The sequence below is a fragment of the Sorex fumeus genome, unplaced genomic scaffold, assembly GCF_029834395.1.
Source record: "Sorex fumeus unplaced genomic scaffold, SorFum_2.1 ptg000122l, whole genome shotgun sequence".
Classification (NCBI taxonomy): domain Eukaryota; kingdom Metazoa; phylum Chordata; class Mammalia; order Eulipotyphla; family Soricidae; genus Sorex; species Sorex fumeus.
Window position 1 is genome coordinate 62,220,885 of NW_026606179.1, and position 17,883 is coordinate 62,238,767.

The window sequence follows — 17,883 nt, forward strand, 5'->3', positions numbered from 1 at the left end:
CCATCTCTCCAGCCCCACGTCTGCTGTTTTGAAGTTGACCCGAGACCCTCCGTTAGGCCACTGCTGACCAGCCGGCGCGTCTGTGGCTCTTTCATGGACGCTCCCAGGCTGCGGGGTGCACCGCCGCCTGCTGGGGATCCCCTTCCTGGAGTTCAGACAACCCGCTGAGTCATAGAGGCCGTGCACATTCAGGCCTTGGGGGGTGCCCTGCCCCGGCTACGTCAGTCAGAACCCCGAGCTGCTCCTGGGTGACGACTCGGCTCTCCCCCTGCTGCATCCACTGCCCGCCGGGACAGGCTCCCGGACGCCTCCCAGGGTCCCACGTCACTGCTGGGCTCCCCTGAGGCCGGGGAGCTCCCACAAGTCCTTGAGCCCCCTCCCCCGCCAAGGGTATTTATATCTGGGTTGAGGCTTGTCCAGGCCCCGGCGTCTTCCCAGAGCTGCTGGGAACTGGCAGCGGTTCTCAGAGCCTCCTGGCTGGGGAGGTGCGGCCGCGGGGGCACCCAGGGGGCGATGGGCGAGGACCCTGACAGGCTCTTGGGGTCCCGGGGACTCTCAGGAGTGCTCCAAGTGCCCTTGGGGCCAGGGCTTGCCTGAAGGGGGGTCTGAGAGGCGCAGCCCAGGGTCCTGGGGCAGGAGACCCCAAGTTCTTGCCTGAGCCCAGAGGGAGGGCCGCGAGCCTTTGGGGGACCCCCTCCCCTGCACAGGGCCCGCTCCTTGGTCCACGCGTCTGCCAGAGGGGCGATACAGCTGCGGCCCTTCATTCCTCACTGCCCCCGCCTCCCTCTGCTTCCTTCCAGAACCTTCCTTTCCTCGCCCTCAGCACGCTCTCGGCCGCCCCCGAGCCATGCACCGGGTCCCCACGGGCGCCGTGCCGCTGGGGCTGGCGCTGCTCGTCTGCGGGGCCCACGGCTTCCTCCTGGGCAACGTGACGCAGCTGGAGAGGCTCCTGGGCAAGTACCAGGGGGCCGAGCCGCACGGCCGCGCACGCCGTGCCATCCCCCACGCGGACCGCGAGGAGATTCTTCTGCTGCACAACAAGCTGCGAGGCCAGGTGTACCCCCCCGCCTCCAACATGGAGTACATGGTGAGCCACCGGAGGGGCCCGCTCCGAGCACCGTGACCGGAGTCTCCACAGGGAGATCCGCGAGGGACGTCTGGGCCTGTGTCCCGAGTCGGGACCCCCTGTCCCTGCCCTGTTTTCCCCGACCCGCCTTTGTCCATCCTCTGCCTTTGGGATGTCCTCAGTGGGGGGCCAAGGGGTCCCGAGAGGGGACGTCTATGACCCCGGCCCTGATCCCTGACCCTCCCCCAGTCCCTGCATGCCCGCGGGGTGCAGGTGTGTGCGGCCACGCTCACGCCTGGGGCTCCGCGGGACGCACCTTGGTTTTTCTGCTCTCCCCAACCCCCCTGCAGCCGGGGGAGGTCAGGCCCCTTCTTGGCGGGGCCCCAGCTCACCCAGGACAGCCCTCCGCGGGCACTGCCACCCTGCCTCCGTCTCAGTGACGGGTTTTCCGCTTTGGCCGGCCGCATGCCAGGCTCATTCTGGTGGTGATCCGGGCTGGGCTGGTGGAGCCCCTTGAAACGGCCCAGACGCAGATGTGACCCCTCTGGGGCTGCAGGCAGGAGAGACACGCCTCAGCCGTCACTCCAGGTGTCCCAGTGAAGCTCCCTGCTGCCCCCCCCCGGCCCAGCCTGGGCCACGAATGCACTTAATCGGGGAAACTGAGTCACAGAAAGGGGAGCCACCTCCCCCGTCCCCGGCCCACCAGGTTCTGCTCACCCCTGCACGCTGCCACCAGCACTGCTCTGCCCTGCTCCATCCCAGAGGGCAGAGGGTCCGAGGGTCTTCCCTGCAAGGGGCCCCCGCCTTGCCCGCGGGGGACGTGCTTGACTGAGCGGCACAGGGGGTGGGTGGGGGGCGTGGGAGGAGGCAGGGCCTCCGCGGCCGCGTCATTGGTGTTCGGGTGCATCACCCGGGCATGTCTGCGTTACTCACACACGCATCGCCCATGCATGATCCACACACGTGCCTCCGCGGGCCCTGGCCCCTGCCTTACCCACGCTTCATTCCAGGGCCTGTGCTCACGCCTGGGCCGCGCCCGCCGCATCCTTTCACCTCTGCCAGGCCCCGGGGTCAGGCGTGCGAAGTGTTCGCGCCTGTCACTCTGGGGTGAGACACGGGGAGCGCGTCAGCCACGAGGGACCCCGCAGGGCCGAGACAGGCCAGGGCTGGCACTGCACACAGCCCTCTCTGCGCCACCCCCGACTCCCCGGACGTCCCCGAGCCCCTCTCATTCTTCCCCAGGCCGGGTGGGGGCAGCGGGCTGAGGAGGGAGGGGCGTGCAGCGCCCCCCAGCAGCAGACTGTGAGGCCTGGCGTCAGGCCCGCCGGGTCAGGCCGTCTCCCCCTCCGCGGGTCAGGACTCCAGAGAGACACGCAGGGGGCCGGGCCGGGAAGGGGTGGCCCGCGAGCTTCTGTCCGCCCGGCTCTGACCCCTCCCGCTTCCCTGCAGACCTGGGACGAGGAGCTGGAGCGGTCGGCGGCCGCCTGGGCCCACGAGTGCCAGTGGGAGCACGGACCCACCCACCTGCTTGTGTCCATTGGGCAGAACCTGGCCGTGCACTGGGGCAGGTGAGTCCCGATCCGTGGGGCTGGCGGCTGGTTCTGCTGCTTCTCGGCCCGTTTGCCCTAGGCTGGGGCAGCCACAGGCACCCGGGGAATGTTCTCTGGGCCTCTGTCCCTCCCGGTCCAGCCGTGGGGCAGGGGCTGGCTGCCCACCGCTCCTCTCTCCCTGGTCCAGGCCGTGGCTGCCCCCGCAGGTGGTCCCCAGTGGAGCCGCCCCTCCCAGACCCTGCAAGTGACGGGGGTGGTTCTGAGGTGTGGGTGCAGAGCACGGTGAGAGACTCCGCTAACAGTGCTCATGGAGCCCCTCAGGGCCAGGGGAGCTCAGGTTGGGGTGAACACTTGGTTGTCGGGACCCAAGTCCTAACCCCTGAGCACCACTGGGTGTGGTTTAGAGGACCCCAGCCTCCGCCGCTGGGTGTGGCCCTGGTTGGTGACGCCTCTGGCTGGGAGCAGCCCCACCTCCTCGGCAGCCCCCCCCCCCCCCGAGCCCCCAGTGCTGCGGGGAAGTCTCCCCAGAACAACACGTAGAGCCTCTCCGGACCACAGGCTGCAGGGCGGGTGCCAGCCGTACACACTCGGTTCTGGGTTTGAGCCCTGACACCCCATGCGGTGCCCTGAGGCCCCCAGGAGAAATTCCTGAGTGCAGAGCCAGGACTAAGCTCTGAGCACTGCTGCTCAGGGATTGACCCCAAAACCGAAACTAAATATTCTCTCAAGCACAGCTCGGGAGGGGGCCGCACCCCAGACTCGGCAGCTCCGGGCTCTGGCGTTGAGGGTCACCCGGAGGAGACGCAGTGACCTAGTCAGTCGCTCAGGACACTGGGAAGGGGACTCGGGAGGGGTCCCATGGGGTCCCCCAGGTGTCCTGCAGGTGTCCCGCAGGTGTCTCCCAGTGTCCCACAGATGTCCTGCAGATGTCCCCCCCCCAAGTGTCCCCCAGGTGTTTCCCAGGTATCTCCCAGGTGTCCCGAAGGTGTCCTGCAGGTGTCTACACAACACAGCTGTCCTGTTTTGCCCGAGGCAGCCCTGCCATTTCCCAGAAGCCCCCTCCGAAGGCCCTGAGAGGAAGTTGGGGGAATTCCTGCTCCTGGTGAGGCCCCGCAGTGGGAGGCTGCGCTGGCCTTGGCTGGGCGTGGGGGGCGGTCAGCGCTCACGGCCTCCCTCACATCTGACCACCCCCCGCTCCTGTGCAGGTCGGAGCAGCTGCCTGGGGGCTGAGGCAGAGGGATTTGGCCTTCCTCTCTCCGGGCTGGGTCGGGCAGTCCGCACCTTCTTGTGGGATTCTTGAGGAAACCCAGGAATGAAACTGATGCAAACATCGCATCAGGTTTGGGGCAAAGACCCCAGCTTCGGGACGGAAATCAGCAGGAAGCTTTCTGCTCATTCTCTGGCCTGACCCTGTGACCCGCCAGCCGGCCTGCAGCTACTGGGCCCCTGGGTGGGGGGTGGGGGGGAGCCCTGCGGCCTCGTAGCTTATGGACCTGTAGGACAGCATCGGAGTGGGGGGCTCCCGCACAGGGACTCCGCCTCTCCTCCCTGCCGGAGCCTCTCATTTGTGCTTTTTGGGGACAGCCTCGGGGGCCTGAGTCCACACCTGAGTTGAGGCTCTCGGAGCACTGCCCAGCTCCGGGCCAGGGTCAACCAGACCCCCCTCCAGGCTTGTGCTGCCTGGGGACTCTGTCCCGGGGTCTCCTGAGTGTCGGGCGCAGCGGGTGGGCCTAACGCGGCGCTGGACCCCCCAGGTACCGCTCTCCCGCCTTCCATGTTCAGTCCTGGTACGACGAGGTGAAGGACTACACCTACCCTGCCCCGCACGAGTGCAACCCCTGGTGCCCGGAGCGCTGCTCGGGGGCCATGTGCACCCACTACACACAGGTGAGCCCACCCCCTCCCCGCCAGCCTCACCTTAGCGCCCCCCTTTCAGGACACTCCCACATCCCGCGGTGCCCAGGTCGCGGTGCTTCCTTGTGTCCCCTTGGTTTGCTTCGTCCTTGAAACAAACGTGGGGCGTGTCCACACCCCGCAGCTCTGGTCCCTTAGCCTTGGCTCCTGCAGCCCCAGCCCGCCCCTGATGCCCGTGTCCTTGCCCTAGATCGTCTGGGCCACCACCACCAAGATCGGCTGTGCCGTGCACACCTGCCCGAGGATGAGCGTGTGGGGCGATGTCTGGGAGAACGCCGTCTACCTGGTCTGCAACTACTCCCCCAAGTAAGAGCCAGCCGCGAGACCCCCGCCGGGTGGGTCGCACGGCGGTGGCCGTGGGTCCCCGAGCAGCCCCGCCGGTGGCCCCTGGGCGCGGGGAGGCCCGGCGGGTCCCTGGAACTCGGGCGCGTGCTTCCTGGCTCGGCACTGGGGACGCACCCAGCAGCAGGAGCACCGAGGAGCACGGCAGGGAGGACTCTGTGCTTCCAGCCGTCGGTCCCCAGCGTCCCCCTCCCTCCTGCCACTGGCCAGGGCTAATTTCCGCAGAGACTGGACAAGAACGCCCAGGGGCTTCCACCTGAAAACGCCCCTGTGGTTTCTACCAATGAAGTCGCCCCGGTGGGCTCCAGCCAATGAAATTGCTCCCTGTTGGGCTCCAGCCAATGAAATCGCCCCAATGACTCCAGCCAATGAAATCGCCCCCAATGATTCCAACCAATGAAATTGCTCCCTGTTGGGCTCTAGCCAATGAAATCGCCCCAATGACCCCAGCCAATGAAATCGCCCCCAATGATTCCAGCCAATGAAATTGCTCCCTGTTGGGCTCCAGCCAGTGAAATTGCCCCAGTGGACTGGCTGGCCAGTTTCCTTGCGTCTTGCTGTTGACTTTCTCAATTTTTTTCTCAAAATGGGAATTCCTAGAAAGCAGCTCAGCGAGCTAGACCTGGTGTTCACGGGTGTTCACAGCCAGCCTCTCTGGGGTCCGGCTCCCCGCAGGCCGAGCCCACCAGGTTACCCCCTCTTTGTGCTTGCGGGGGCCTCCGGCACGCACAGGTGCCCGGAACGGCCTCGTGCGCTGCTCTGGGTCCGAGCACTGTGAGCACGGAGCCGCCGCGGGAGCAGGGCTGGGACAGGCTCCCAGGAGGAGGGCCGGGGAGGCCCAGCTTCCCGGTGTGAGGGAGGGGCAGGAGCTCCCGGCCAGACCGTGGTGGCCCACGGGGCCTTTGCATTGGCCTGTTTAAAATCAGCTAGGGGCTCCCTTAGAACCATCCTCCCCTTTTATTTTATTTTATTTTAATTATTTTTCTCGCCCAGCTTAGAACTTCTACCTGGCTCTGCGCTTAGGGATGACTCCTGCTAGGGCTCGGGATTGGGGTGTGGAGATGGAACCGGGCCAGGCCCTCCCCACTGTCCCTCCCGCCTCGCCTCCTTTTCTTAAGGGCCAGTGCCGGGGTCCTCGGGTCCTCGGGTGCTCAGCTAGCCCCAGAATCCTCCACACTCCCCACTCTGCTCTGTCTCCAGAGGGAACTGGATTGGAGAAGCCCCCTACAAGAGTGGCCAGCCCTGTTCAGAATGCCCCCCCAGCTACGGAGGCAGCTGTAAGAACAACCTGTGCTACCGAGGTAGGAAACGCCGGGTTGGGACCGGAGGGTTGGGACCCTGGGACAGCTGGGGGGCCAGAGGCGTCAAGGGTCGCCCCCCCCAACCCCGGGGGTCCTTGTGGCAGCCCTGCCCGGTGGCTTCCCAGGCGGATGCAGATCAGACACCGCCAGGACACTGGGAGCAGAGGCCGGGCGGAAGCCCTGGCACCCGGGGTCCACGCAGGCTCCTCGCTCAGGCTTCAGGCAGCTTTCGAAGGGGGTGTCTGAGGGTGAGCACAGGCTCTGCGTGCTGGAGCTCCGGGTTCCGACCCAGCCCTGCACAACACTCCCCCCCACCGCCCTGCAGGCCCCAACCCTGCATGATCCCCCAGCACTGCTGGGTGCAGCGAAAAGCTTTTAAAAATAAAAAGGGAAATTTGGGGGCCAGCACGTGGTCAGTGGCGGGGCACTCGCCTGGCATGCGTGTGGCTGTGGGTTGACTCTGGGGGGGCCCTCTGCCCCCCATCTCCGTCTCCATAAGGGGCGCTGTGCCTGAGGCCTTTCTTGGTCGGGCTCCGGCCTCGAACTCTGTCCCTGGAGCAGGGCTGGCCCCGGGGGCCGCAGTGAGTCCTGTGGCTCCATGGTGGACCCTGGGGTGGGGGCTGGGGGGTCATGGATTCCGGGGTGAAGTGGCAGGGTCCCGGGCCCTCTCGGGAGCCGTGGCTGCGCTGCTGGTCCTGCTGCCCGAGGGCGACCTTCGACCCCCACTTCAGCGCGGCCCTAGGCTGAGCACAGGGCACGGGGCCACGGGGCCGACTTAGCCCAGGTGTGCAAGGCCCGGCTTGGGCCTTGGTGGGAGCGTTCTCTGGGGAGCAGGAGAGCGCGGGCGAGAGCGTGTGCCGGGACCCACATTTGCCGAGCACCTGCAGGCTCGAATTCAGGGTGGGGGCTGCGGGAGGAGGCGGGGGGCCGTGCCCCCCTGGGTGTCTGAGCCTGGGGAGGAAGCGTGCCCGGTGAGGCGCAGGGAAGTGTTTCAGGAGGGGACAGACGGGTGCCTGCACATCCCACCCACACCCGGGCCTCAGTTTCCCCACCTGGGAGTGAGGGGAGCAGACTTCCCTTGAGCCCTGGCCGGCAGGGTGAACAGCAGCTGGCACTGAGGGTCCTTCGTCTTCAGTCCTTGTCAGCCCCTGGGAGGTACAGGGGACCTTCCTGTCTGCCCCTAAGGCCCTCACGGTTCTCCTGTGGCCTCATCTCTCTTGGACCCTGGCTGGCAAGTGCCTCCTTCTCTAGTGCTGTGCCTCTTCCAGGGAGCCCTCCCTGATTCACACGGGCCAGGCACCTGCCTCCCTGCGCGGAGGCACACAGCCTCTCCTTGCACCTGTGGTTGCAGCTGTGTGCCTCTCGGGCGCCAGGACCCGGGCAGAGGTGCTCCCTGTCTGCAGCCGCAAGCTCAGAGGCGCATTTCCAAGGAGCAGACACCGCAGAGATACTTGAGAAGCCGCTAAGCCGCCCCCAGGCGTCCTGTCTCGGCTGCTTTATTTTTGGTGGAAAATTCCCAAGTCCCCTTGGCAGGGGAGCAGAAAGTCTGGCCCTGCTGAAGTTCCCGCAGAGCAGCTTATCTGCCTAAGGTCCTTAATCGGGCTGGGGGTGCGGCAGGCCGCGGTGACCTCTGGCCCGGCTCAGGCCCTGAGGCCTTTCCCTGGCAGAGTCACCGGGAAGACTCTCCCTGGGCGTCCAGGAGTGGCTAGACCTCTGAATCCGCTTTGCGGCCGGTGCCCAGGGGCTGGCCAGGCCTCCCGAGGGCGTCTGAGTGAACCCCGGGGACAGTGCTCGCTTTGGGCGCTCACGGCCTGCACACAGGCCCTGCCCAGTGTCTATCTGGGCTGGCCGGGGCCAGATCCGCTGACCCGGGCGCGGAATTTCCCCAGGCCTGGCGGTCCTGGGATGCAGCCCCTCAGCCCCTTTCATGTGTGGGAGGCAGGACTGTCCGCCTGAGTTCTGAAATAGCCCGGCCAGACCGTCAGGGCTGAGAAAGCCACGAGTCTGGGCTGCGGGTCCCGCCGCCGGTGAAAGGACACTGCACCTTCCAGAGAGAGGCCGGGCCACCGGTCTGAAAGGGCGCATTGTTGCATGTGGGGCTTCTCCAGACCCCGAGAAGCTCGGGGCCCAGGGGGCATTCGAAATTCCGTGCCTGGAGATTTGGAACTCTCCATCCCTGGACACGTCTTCCCAGAAGAAAAAGAATTCTCTGGGGAGCCCGGCAATAGCTCTCACTGCAGTTTTATTGAGCAGCTACTGTGGCTATGAGGCAGCCGGGTCGTGTGGAGCCAGACGGACCAAGTGACTCTGGGGGTGGGAGCTGGGCCTGGGGGCCATCATGGAACTGGGGTGCTGAGAAAGGGGCTGAGCGTTGGTGACGAGAGTCCTGGGGACACAGATGGACATTGGGGGGTGCAGAGGCAGAGGGGGGTTCAAGCAGCGTGATGAAGCGAAGACTCCGCCCAGAGGAAGCGTAACTTGGGGGCAGAGCTCAAAGTCACTCCTGGGACTCCGGGCCACAAGTGGGCAGGAGGAGTGGACAAGGAACCACTGAGCGTCCAGGTGTGGGTGCGAGGCTCCAGGCCCCGTTAACCGCTGCCTTGGGGCCCGGCTGACCGGCTGGTAGATTTCCACTGAGCCTGGCCCCGTGGGGTGTGGCCTCAGCCCCTCCCCACGCCCAAACTGTCTGTTTCTCCCCCTGCCGTCCAGAAGGGACCCACCCCACAAAGCCTGAGCCGGATGAGGCGAACGAGGTGGAGACGGTGTCCAGCCCCGTGGGGACGCAGGACTGGGCCCCGCCCCGTGCCACTCCTCCCCGGAAGCCGGAGAAAGCCCCCGCCGTGAGCTACATGGGTGAGTGCCTGCCTGCCCGCCCACCCCTGCAGGGTGGGAGCTTTGGACGGGGCAGCGGTGCCAGGACAGCGGTGCTGGCGTGGGCGGGGCGGGCACCAGAAGGGCACGCACCCAGCGGTTTCCAGAGCCTCGGCTGGCAGGGCGGCGCCCGTCGTCCTTCCAGATGGGCCTGCGCTGAGTCGGGACCCTCCAGGCTCCCGGGAGAGCTGGCCCCAGGGATCCAGCGTCCACCTCGCTCTTCCACAAAGTGGGGGCCCTGGTGCCCCATGGGTGAGCACTCGGCAGCCCCATCCAGGTCAGCAGCCCCCGGGGCCAAGACCCCTTGGAGGAGCGTTTACTGCGCCCCGAGAGGCTGCTGGGATCGGGCCCTTGTCCCAGGCTCCCCTCAGCACCCGGGGTGCCTCGACTTCCCCAGATGGACAGAGTTCAGGGCCCCTTTCCTGCATGCTCTACTCACTCCTTTGGAGCTGGGTGGGGGGCCCCAGTGTCCAGCCCCGGCCTCCATGTTCTGTCCATCAGGGAGAAGCCGGCTGCCCTGCCTCGTAACCCCCCGGCCCTGCTCCCGGGACCACTCCCCGGCCTGCTAGCCTTCCGTCCATTTGTGCGTCTGTCCGCTGGGAGTTTTTGTTGGCCAAGGGCTGGGCACTGGGCGTCTCTCAGGACAGGGTGCCGTGAAGCGACACGCAGCTATGGTCTAACATGACTGGCGGCCAGCGTGACGGGACAGTGGGGAGGGCATGCACCTCGCACGCAGCCAGCCTAGGTCCCATCCCCAGCACCCAGGAGGGTCCCGAGTCTCCCCAGGAGGGGGCCCGAGCACAGCTGGTGTGGCCCCAAACCAAAAGAAACCAAACCGAAACAAAACAAAAATGCTTATCTTTGATCCAACCACAGTGCTTGTCCACAAGTCTGATAATTCTCCGTCCAATTTACAGAATAGGAAGCAGAGCCCAGCCAGCTGGCCGTGGGGAGCCGGGTGGGCAGGCCGGGTCCCCCCACCTCGTGAGCCCAGCCCTGCGCAGCCCCGGGGCCCCTGGAGACCTCAGCTGTCCTCTGGCGTCCGGGACTGGGGTGCTGCATCCTGCCCCTTTGTCCCTAGGCCTGAGGAACCCCCGCAGGCCCCGGGGCCTCTGCTCTGTAAGGGGGTGTCTCTGGGCGACAGCCTGCGCCCCCTCTCACGGTTCCGGAATGTTCCAAACAGTTCTTCCTAGTGGGGGCAGGGGACAGTTGGTTTCGCACCTTCCCTCCGCCCACTGTGACGTGCCTTTCTGCTTCTGCCCCTAGCCCAGACCGTCAGCTGTGACACCAAGCTCAAGGACAAGTGCAAAGGGTCCACGTGCAACAGGTAGGGCGTGGGGGGCCCCAGAGCCGGCGCCCGCGTGCACCCCACCGACTCGGGCCCGTCCCGCCCCTCGGAGCATGCTCAGCGCCTGCCCCGCCCCTTCAGGGCATGCCACGCCCCCTCAGAATAGGCTCCGCCCCTCAGAGTAGGGCCCGCCCCACCCACTCCTCAGGGCCCAGCTCGCCCCGCCCCCCTTAGAGCTGCTCAGCGCCTGACCCGCCCCTCACCGTAGGCTCCGCCCCTCAGGGCATGCCCCGCCTCCCTTAGAGCTGGCCCCGCCCCCTAGGGTAGGCTCCACCCCTTGGAGTAGGCTCCGCCCCTCAGAGTAGGGCCGCCCCGCCCCCTCAGGGCCGGCACCCAGGGGCCCGAGTGCACCCACCCTGCCGCTAATGCCGGGAGCCTGAGGGCCGCGGGGCGATGTGCCCACCCCGACCACGAGTCCTGCCCGCAGGTACCAGTGTCCGGCGGGCTGCGCGCGCAGCAGGGCCAGGATCTTCGGGACCCTGTTCTACGAGAGCGTATGCGAGCGGGGCGCGGGCGGGGGGCGCGGGCGGGGGGCGCGGGCGGGGCCCGTGCCTGTCCCCACCAGCCGGGACTAATCTGCTAATCTGGGAAGGGCCCTGGTGGCCTCTGCTGGAAGAGGGGGATTGTGGGGATAAGCCGGGCACAAAGGCGCCTTGTGGGGTGCGGGGGAGGGGGGGGCGGGTGCCGGGTCAGCCTGGACCCAGCCGGACTCCTGGCCCTTCCTCCCAGTCCTCCAGCATCTGCCGGGCGGCCATCCACTACGGCGTCCTGAACGACACAGGGGGGCTGGTGGACATCACCAGGAACGGGAAGGTCCCCTTCTTCGTGAAGTCCACAAGGAACGGCGTGGAGTCCTTGAGGTAGGAGCCCAGTCCCCCAGTGCTCCCTGGTCCTCCCTTTGCTCCCTTGGGCAGGGCGGAGCTGGGGGGCGCTGCTGGGGAGGGAAGACCGGGTGGGCTGGGCAAGACCGTTGTCCTGGCTCAGACCCCTGGGCATGGCCCTGCTCCCTCTGTCCCTCCATCCTCTCCCTGCCCCTTTGCTGGGGGTTCTGTCCACGTGCCTAGGAATTCCCACCATGGTGCAGGGCCTCGGTCTCGTGGACACTGAGGAGTGGGCAGGCCAGGGCCAGCCCCCAGTCTGCCTCCTCGGGATCCCGCGTTCTTGGGGGTGACGGGGGGAGCCGCACCAGCCCAGGCCTGGAGGCAGCCCTTACCTCCCCAAAATAACGCCTCCAGGGCCTGAGCGAGAGCACAGCAGGGAGAGCGTTTGCTTTGCACATGGCTGACCTGGGTTCGATCCCCAGCACCCCATCTGGTCCCCTGAGCCTAGTCGGAGTGATCCCCGAGGACAGAGCCAGCCGTTGGCCCTGAGCATCCTGGGTGGACCCCAAAACAAAAGAAACATCCAGCTGCTCTGAGCAGGGTCTGGGCCTGGGCCCCGCACACGGCCCCCGAGCGGCCGACGGCCCGTGCAGATGCTCCGTCCACGCTCACCTCTTTGTCTGTTTCCTGCAGTAAATACAAGGCTTCCAGCTCATTCACGGTGTCAAAGGTGAAAGGTAAGTTGGGGTGGGGGTCCCCTCTGGTCCCCTGCCCACCCTGCCTTCTCCACACGCTGGGCGGCCCTGCGGAGGGAATGGTTTTGGGGTGAAAGGCCTTCCGACCTGTCGGAGTCGCTGGGTTCGGTGTCAGCGCCCGCTCCTGTCTCTGGAGCCGAGACTGAGGGATGGGAGGGGGGTGCTGGGAGGGCTGAGGTGAGGCGCGGGGTGCGGGGGTCTCTGCCCCGACTCTCCCTCTCGCGGGCGCTGCGTCCTGTACCACACTGGCAGGAGGGCACGCGGTTGGCACGGGCACATGTGGCCGCATGGGTGTGGCCTTCCAGGACACAGGCCAGGCTGAGGCGCTGTCAGACGGGGCCCCCGCTCAGGGCCTTCAGGGGCTGCTCCCACGAGTGCTCTCCGGAGAGGAAGGGAGCCGCGCGGTTTGCCCCTGGCTTGCTGAGCCCGTCTGATGGACCCCCTGGGTGGGACAGAGGAGAGGCAGGGGCAGCCTGAAGGCAGATACCCCCCATCCCGGCTGCTCTGAAGATCGGGATTTGGTTTGGTTTTGGGGGGCTTTTTGGGTCACACCGGGCGATGCTCAGGGGTCACTCCTGGCGGGGCTTGGGGAACCCTATGGGATACTGGGAATCGAACCCGGTTCGGCCGCGTGCAAGGCAAACGCCCTCCCCACCAGACTGTCACTCGGGCGGCATGAAGATCAGTTTTCTTGGCACAGGGGTCCAAGCGGGGGCACCCTGGCACGGTCCTCACCGCTGCAGGGCCGAGAGCCGCCTTCCTGCCCAGTGGCCCCGGCAGGCTGTGTGGCACCACAGGAGACGGGGTGCCCGCTGGGGGCTCGGATCCCCACGCCCCAGTTCTCTCTTCTGTGCACCGGACACAGGGGAGCGGGTGGAAGGATGGCTGGGACCCCCGAGGGACCCCCGAGCCCTTGGGAGTGACGGCCGCTGTGCCCTTCACAGTGCAGGACGTGGACTGCTACACCACCGTGTCCCAGCTCTGCCCCTTTGAGAAGCCGGGCACCCACTGCCCGCGGTAAGACCCCACGGGCTCGGGAGGGGCTGGGGATCGCACCGGGGTCTCCCCCAGCTCGTCTCGACGTGACCCTTGAGTGTGTGTCCCCAGAAAACAGCTGCCATGTGCGGAATCCAGCCTGTCTGGGGCCTCCCAGGGGGCTGCGGGGGCCACGGCCGCCATGAAGCCACTACTCCGTGGTCTGAGACGCGCCTCTGTGAGACATATACTGACACACACACACACACACACATACAAGTCACACAGAGATTCACACAGACATACTCACATGACTCACACACACAGCCACAACTCACAGACACTCACACGACTCACACAGACACACACAGTCACACTCACCCAGTCACACACAACTCACACAGACACACACACATACTCACAGTCAGTCACACGCACAGTCACTCACAAACACACACAACTCACATAGACACGCAGTCACACACACAGTCCCACAGTCACACTCACAGACACACACGACTCACACAGACACCCAGTCACACTCACATACACATAGACATACTCATACGCACTCACACAACTCATAGTCACACAGCTCACAGTCACACACACAACTCGCAGTCACACAACTCACATAGTCGCACAGACACACAACTCAGTCACAACTCATACAACTCACATAGTCATAGAGACAACTCACACACTCACAACTTGCATAGTCACAGAGGTACACACTAGCACACAATCACACTCGCTCATTTCCGCCACTCACACAGTCACACTATTCACTCACATTCTTTCACACAAACTTCCCACACCCCACTCATTCGCACAGACACAAACACTCATATGTACTCACACACCCACACTCACACTCACCCCGTGTCGTGCGCACACACACACACACACACCCTCGCTCACCACACTGGCTCCCCGTGCCCTGCCCACCCGAGCCCCCAGCCGTCTCCCACCCTCCTGCCCTCCCGGGAGCTGCTCCTGACACGGCACCTGCCCCGCCGGTCACGCCGGTCAGCAGGGCTGCCCCTCCCCAGGGCGGAGTGGGGGGCCCGGGCCTGACACTCTCGCCTCCCAGGGTCCGCTGCCCGGCATACTGCACAGACGAGCCAGCACACTGGGCTCCCGTGGTCGGAACCAACATCTACACAGACGTGAGTGGACCCCACACGCCCACCCCATCGCCACCCGCCCGCCCCCCATGCCCGCCAGAGGCCTCCCGCGTCTCAGTTCGGTGCTCGTGCCTCAGTCTCCCCGCTGACTGCGGCACAGTGCACGGGCTCCCGTGCCAACGGGGTCTCGGTGACACTGGCCTTGTTCTTGCAGCCCCTCGCGCCCTCCTTCCAGAGCCGCTCTGCCCGCCTCCCCCCTGCATGCCCCCCGGCCCTCCCCAGCAGTTGCCACTGAAAGGCTCGTGGAGCCCCTCACTGGCCGCGGCCTCTTGCACTCCGCCTCTGCCCGTCCGCCTCTCCTTCGGTGTAGGGTCAGCGCCAGCCTCATGCCCGGGACAGGGTGGCATATCTGGGGAGTCGCGGGGTGGAGGAATTGACCCTGGGCCCCTGCTGCCGAGCAGGTCAGCCCTGAGGCCCCGCCCCAGACCGGCTGTCTGTCTGTCTGTCTCCCTCCCTCCCTCCCTCCCTCCCTCCCTCCCTTTCTTTCCTTCCTTCCTTCCCTCCCTCCCTGCCCCCCTCCCTCCCCCCTTCCTTCCCCACACCCCGTGATACTCAGGGGCCGTTCCTGGCTCTGCTCAGGGGTGACTGACCCTGGCAGTGCTCAGGGACCATCTGAGGAATTGGACCAGGTTCTGAGTGAGGCAGCCGCGTGAGCGGCGAGCGCTTACCCCTGTGCTATCTCTGGCCTGGGTTTTCCTAGGAATGTTCCAGAACAGTCTGTCCACTCCAGCTGCCCAGGGCTTAGGGACGGGCTGGGCCTCAGCTTGACTGGCCCTGTCATCTCCTGCCAGGCCATTTACCTCTTCATGGGCGGAGCCAGCCAGGTCGCTGGGCAGGCCGGGGTGTCTCCTGGGGCCCCAGGGTGCTCCAAGGGACCCCAAGGATAACCCTGTAAATGCGGGAGTCGTGGCTTGAGATGAGGTGGCCAGCCAGTAGGACAGGGGCCTGGGAGAAAGCCAGGTTGGGGGGGCCACGTGGGAGAAGGCGGAGTCCTCCCTCTGCAGTGCTCCCGGCTTCGTGCACCCCATCTGACCCCGTCTGCTCCAGCTTCCGGTGACCAGGAGGTCACTGGGGTCTAGACAGACAGAGCAGTGAGCCCCCCCCCCCCACCCTCCCCTAAAGCATCTTCTCTCCTGAAAACCGGCCACTCAGAACCGACTTTAGCGCAGAGCCAAGGGCATGTGTTGGCTGTCTCACACCATGTTTTACCTGAAGACAGTGTCCGGGGCCAGAGGGAGAGTTGGGGGCATCAGGTGTTCCATCCCCAGAGTGACAGGACCCCTAAGCCCCCGTGGCCAGCCCTCCCCTCACCCGGACCCCGACACTGGCCGGCTTGAGAGCAGAGAAGGACCTGGGCCTTGTGTTGGTTCTTGACCACGCCCAGCTGTGCTCAGGGACGACCCCGCGAGCTCGGGGGGCCCTGTGAGCCGCAGGCTCGGTGACCCCCGCCGGCCTGTCCTCCAGCCTGCGGCCTTGGTTGTCGAACGCTCAAGAATAAGGATGAGCAGCGTAAGCCAGGCCACGCAGCAGAGTTTGTGCTTTTGATCTGCTGGAAGCAGAGTTGGAGGAAGGAGGCCGGGAGGGGCGGGCGGGCCGGGCGGGGCGGGCGCTCTTGCTGGGAAGTGACGCTGCCGCTCGGAACATCTGTTCAGCCGAGAGGTTTATGTGGAGGGTTCCCTGGCCGTGGAAGGGCTGCACCCGGATTCCTGCACGGCCAGATCCCCGGGCTCAGTCTGGGGGCCCCAGCTGTGCCCTTCGCCCGGGACACTCCAGGGTCAGCCAGGCGCTCACAGCGGTGGCACCTGTGGCAGGGCTGGGTCTGACTCTGACCCAGGATCTGGGCAGGCACGACCCCCGGGCCCCCACTGAGGTGCCGAGACACAGGCCAGGTGGCTCGGGCAGCAGGTGACTGGACAGGGAGCAGGAGCCTGCCGTGCTGGGCACCGCCTGGAATGTTCTGGAAGTTGCAGCAGGCTCGGGGCACTGCCATCCGTCTCTCCAGGCAGCCAGGCTGATAGGGAGGCTCTGAGGAAACCGGCTTCAAAGGCTCCAAAAATTCCATTTCCAGCCCGGAGGGTGGAGGAGTTTCAGAGCAGGCGGCCATGTACATGTGTGTGTGCGTGTGTGCACGTGTGCATGCAGGTGTGTGTGTGTGTCCTGGACCCCACCCTGTGATGGGGGCCCCACCATGGGTCGGGCTCCTCCCTCCTTTGCTATTCCCTGACCTTGTGGGGGTCACAGGCGCTGAGCGGTCGCTCAGGGCAGCCCTGGGCCTGGCTCTGCCTGGCCAGGCCCCAGCTGGAGCGAGCCGGCCCCGGGCACAGCTTCTGGGGCGTTGCTCTGCATTCTGCCCAGAGCTCGGCGCCTCTCCGCCACCCCGGTGGCATCTGCAGGTGCAGAAGGGGCCGCTGGCCACAGTGCCTGCACTGTCCCCAACAGCACTGGGCTCTTGGGCTCAGACTCAGTCCAGAGCCGCCGAATCTGGGGCGCGGGAGTCCCGGGAGAGTGGGTGTGACCAAGCTGTCCCCACATCCCTGCGGGGGTAGAGACCGAGCAGGTGTCCAGGATGCCCGGGCCTGGGCGTGGCTCGTGGCCTCTGTTCCCCAGTGTCTGTGTGGTGGCCCTGCGCAGGGGGGCCTGCGGGTGTGAGACCCCCGCCCTGTCCTGGGACCCGGTCGCCCTCCTCCAGTTGCGGGGAGTGACGTTGGCTCCTTGTCCGGACCCCCGTGGGCTGGTCTCGTGGGGAGGGGGCGCGGGGTCCGTGGGCCGGGCCCCTCCCACACCTGCCCTCCGTGTTGCAGAACTCTAGCATCTGCAAGACGGCCGTGCACGCGGGGGTCCTGCCTGCAGGCAGCGGCGGGCTCGTGGACCTCATGCCCGTGGACAGGAAGAAGGCCTACGTGGGCTCGTTCAGGAACGGGGTGCAGTCGGACAGGTGGGGCTGCCGCATGGGGGGACAGCAGGGAATTCTGGGAGTCCCATTTGGCTTGGGCCTGGCAGCCCTCAGGCTCACTCCGGGCTCTGCACTTGGGGCCCGTGGGGTGTTGGGGACCTGACCCAGGCCCCCTTTCCCGCTGTTGGCCTCGGCCTGGCTCTGGGCCCACTGAGGGGCCTTGTGTTTCCAGTTTGCTGTTACACCAGGCGAGCAGGCCCGCATCCTGGGCTTGGGGCTCTGCGAATTCTGGAGCACTGGGGAGGGAGCCCTGCGGAGAGTGGGCACTGCTGGGCAGTGGCCAGAAAGGCCCCCCCACCCTGCGTAGACAGCAGGTGGTGGGGGCGTTCGTGGGGCTCCTGGCCGCCTTCCCGGGCAGCTGCACCCCACTGGCTGCCCCGGAGCTGAACCCCGAGAAGGACCAGGAAGAGGAGGGGAGGGCGCAGCCTTGGGGCAGGCAGGGGGCGCCCCTCCCCAGCCGCCCACCAGGTTCCTGGTTCTGGGGCTAAGGAGGAACAGGGGCCGGGCCTTGCATGTGGTCGGCACCAAGTCCGTCCTGGCACCCAGATGGCCCCGTATCCTCCCGGGACTGACCCCTGTACTGAGCTGCTGCCCCACGCGGGCCCTGGCACACACGGGCAGGTGGGCGAGGGGAGTGGTTGGTGGCGGGGGCCCCTCGCTGCCCGCATGCCTCCTCCCTGCCCCGGTGACGTGCCTTTCTCCTCCCCAGCCTGCGGGCCCCTCGGGACGGAAACGCCTTCCGGATCTTCGCAGTCAGGCCGTGAGCCCGTGGGGAGAAGGGCCGACCGAGGGCTTCGGGC

General features: G+C 66.4%; 1 protein-coding gene across 1 annotated transcript; it reads left to right on the forward strand.

The window, feature by feature from the left end:
- The first annotated feature begins 805 nt into the window (after positions 1-805).
- On the forward strand, positions 806-17,883 carry CRISPLD2 (cysteine rich secretory protein LCCL domain containing 2). The gene is made up of 14 exons (XM_056136992.1): positions 806-1,087; positions 2,516-2,634; positions 4,371-4,503; positions 4,721-4,836; positions 6,073-6,173; positions 8,883-9,026; positions 10,311-10,371; positions 10,820-10,886; positions 11,122-11,252; positions 11,907-11,950; positions 12,913-12,985; positions 14,037-14,112; positions 16,932-17,065; positions 17,793-17,883. Exons 1-14 carry the CDS (start codon positions 848-850, stop codon positions 17,845-17,847), a joined length of 1,494 nt encoding a protein of 497 aa, XP_055992967.1. The 5' UTR covers positions 806-847; the 3' UTR covers positions 17,848-17,883.

Coding starts and splice junctions, on each gene's coding strand:
- CRISPLD2 (XM_056136992.1), top strand. CDS start 848: ATGCACCGGGTCCCCACGGGCGCCGTGCCGCTGGGGCTGGCGCTGCTC. Junction 2,635..4,370: donor CTGGCCGTGCACTGGGGCAG/GTGAGTCCCGAT, acceptor TGGACCCCCCAG/GTACCGCTCTCCCGCCTTCC. Junction 4,504..4,720: donor TGTGCACCCACTACACACAG/GTGAGCCCACCC, acceptor TCCTTGCCCTAG/ATCGTCTGGGCCACCACCAC.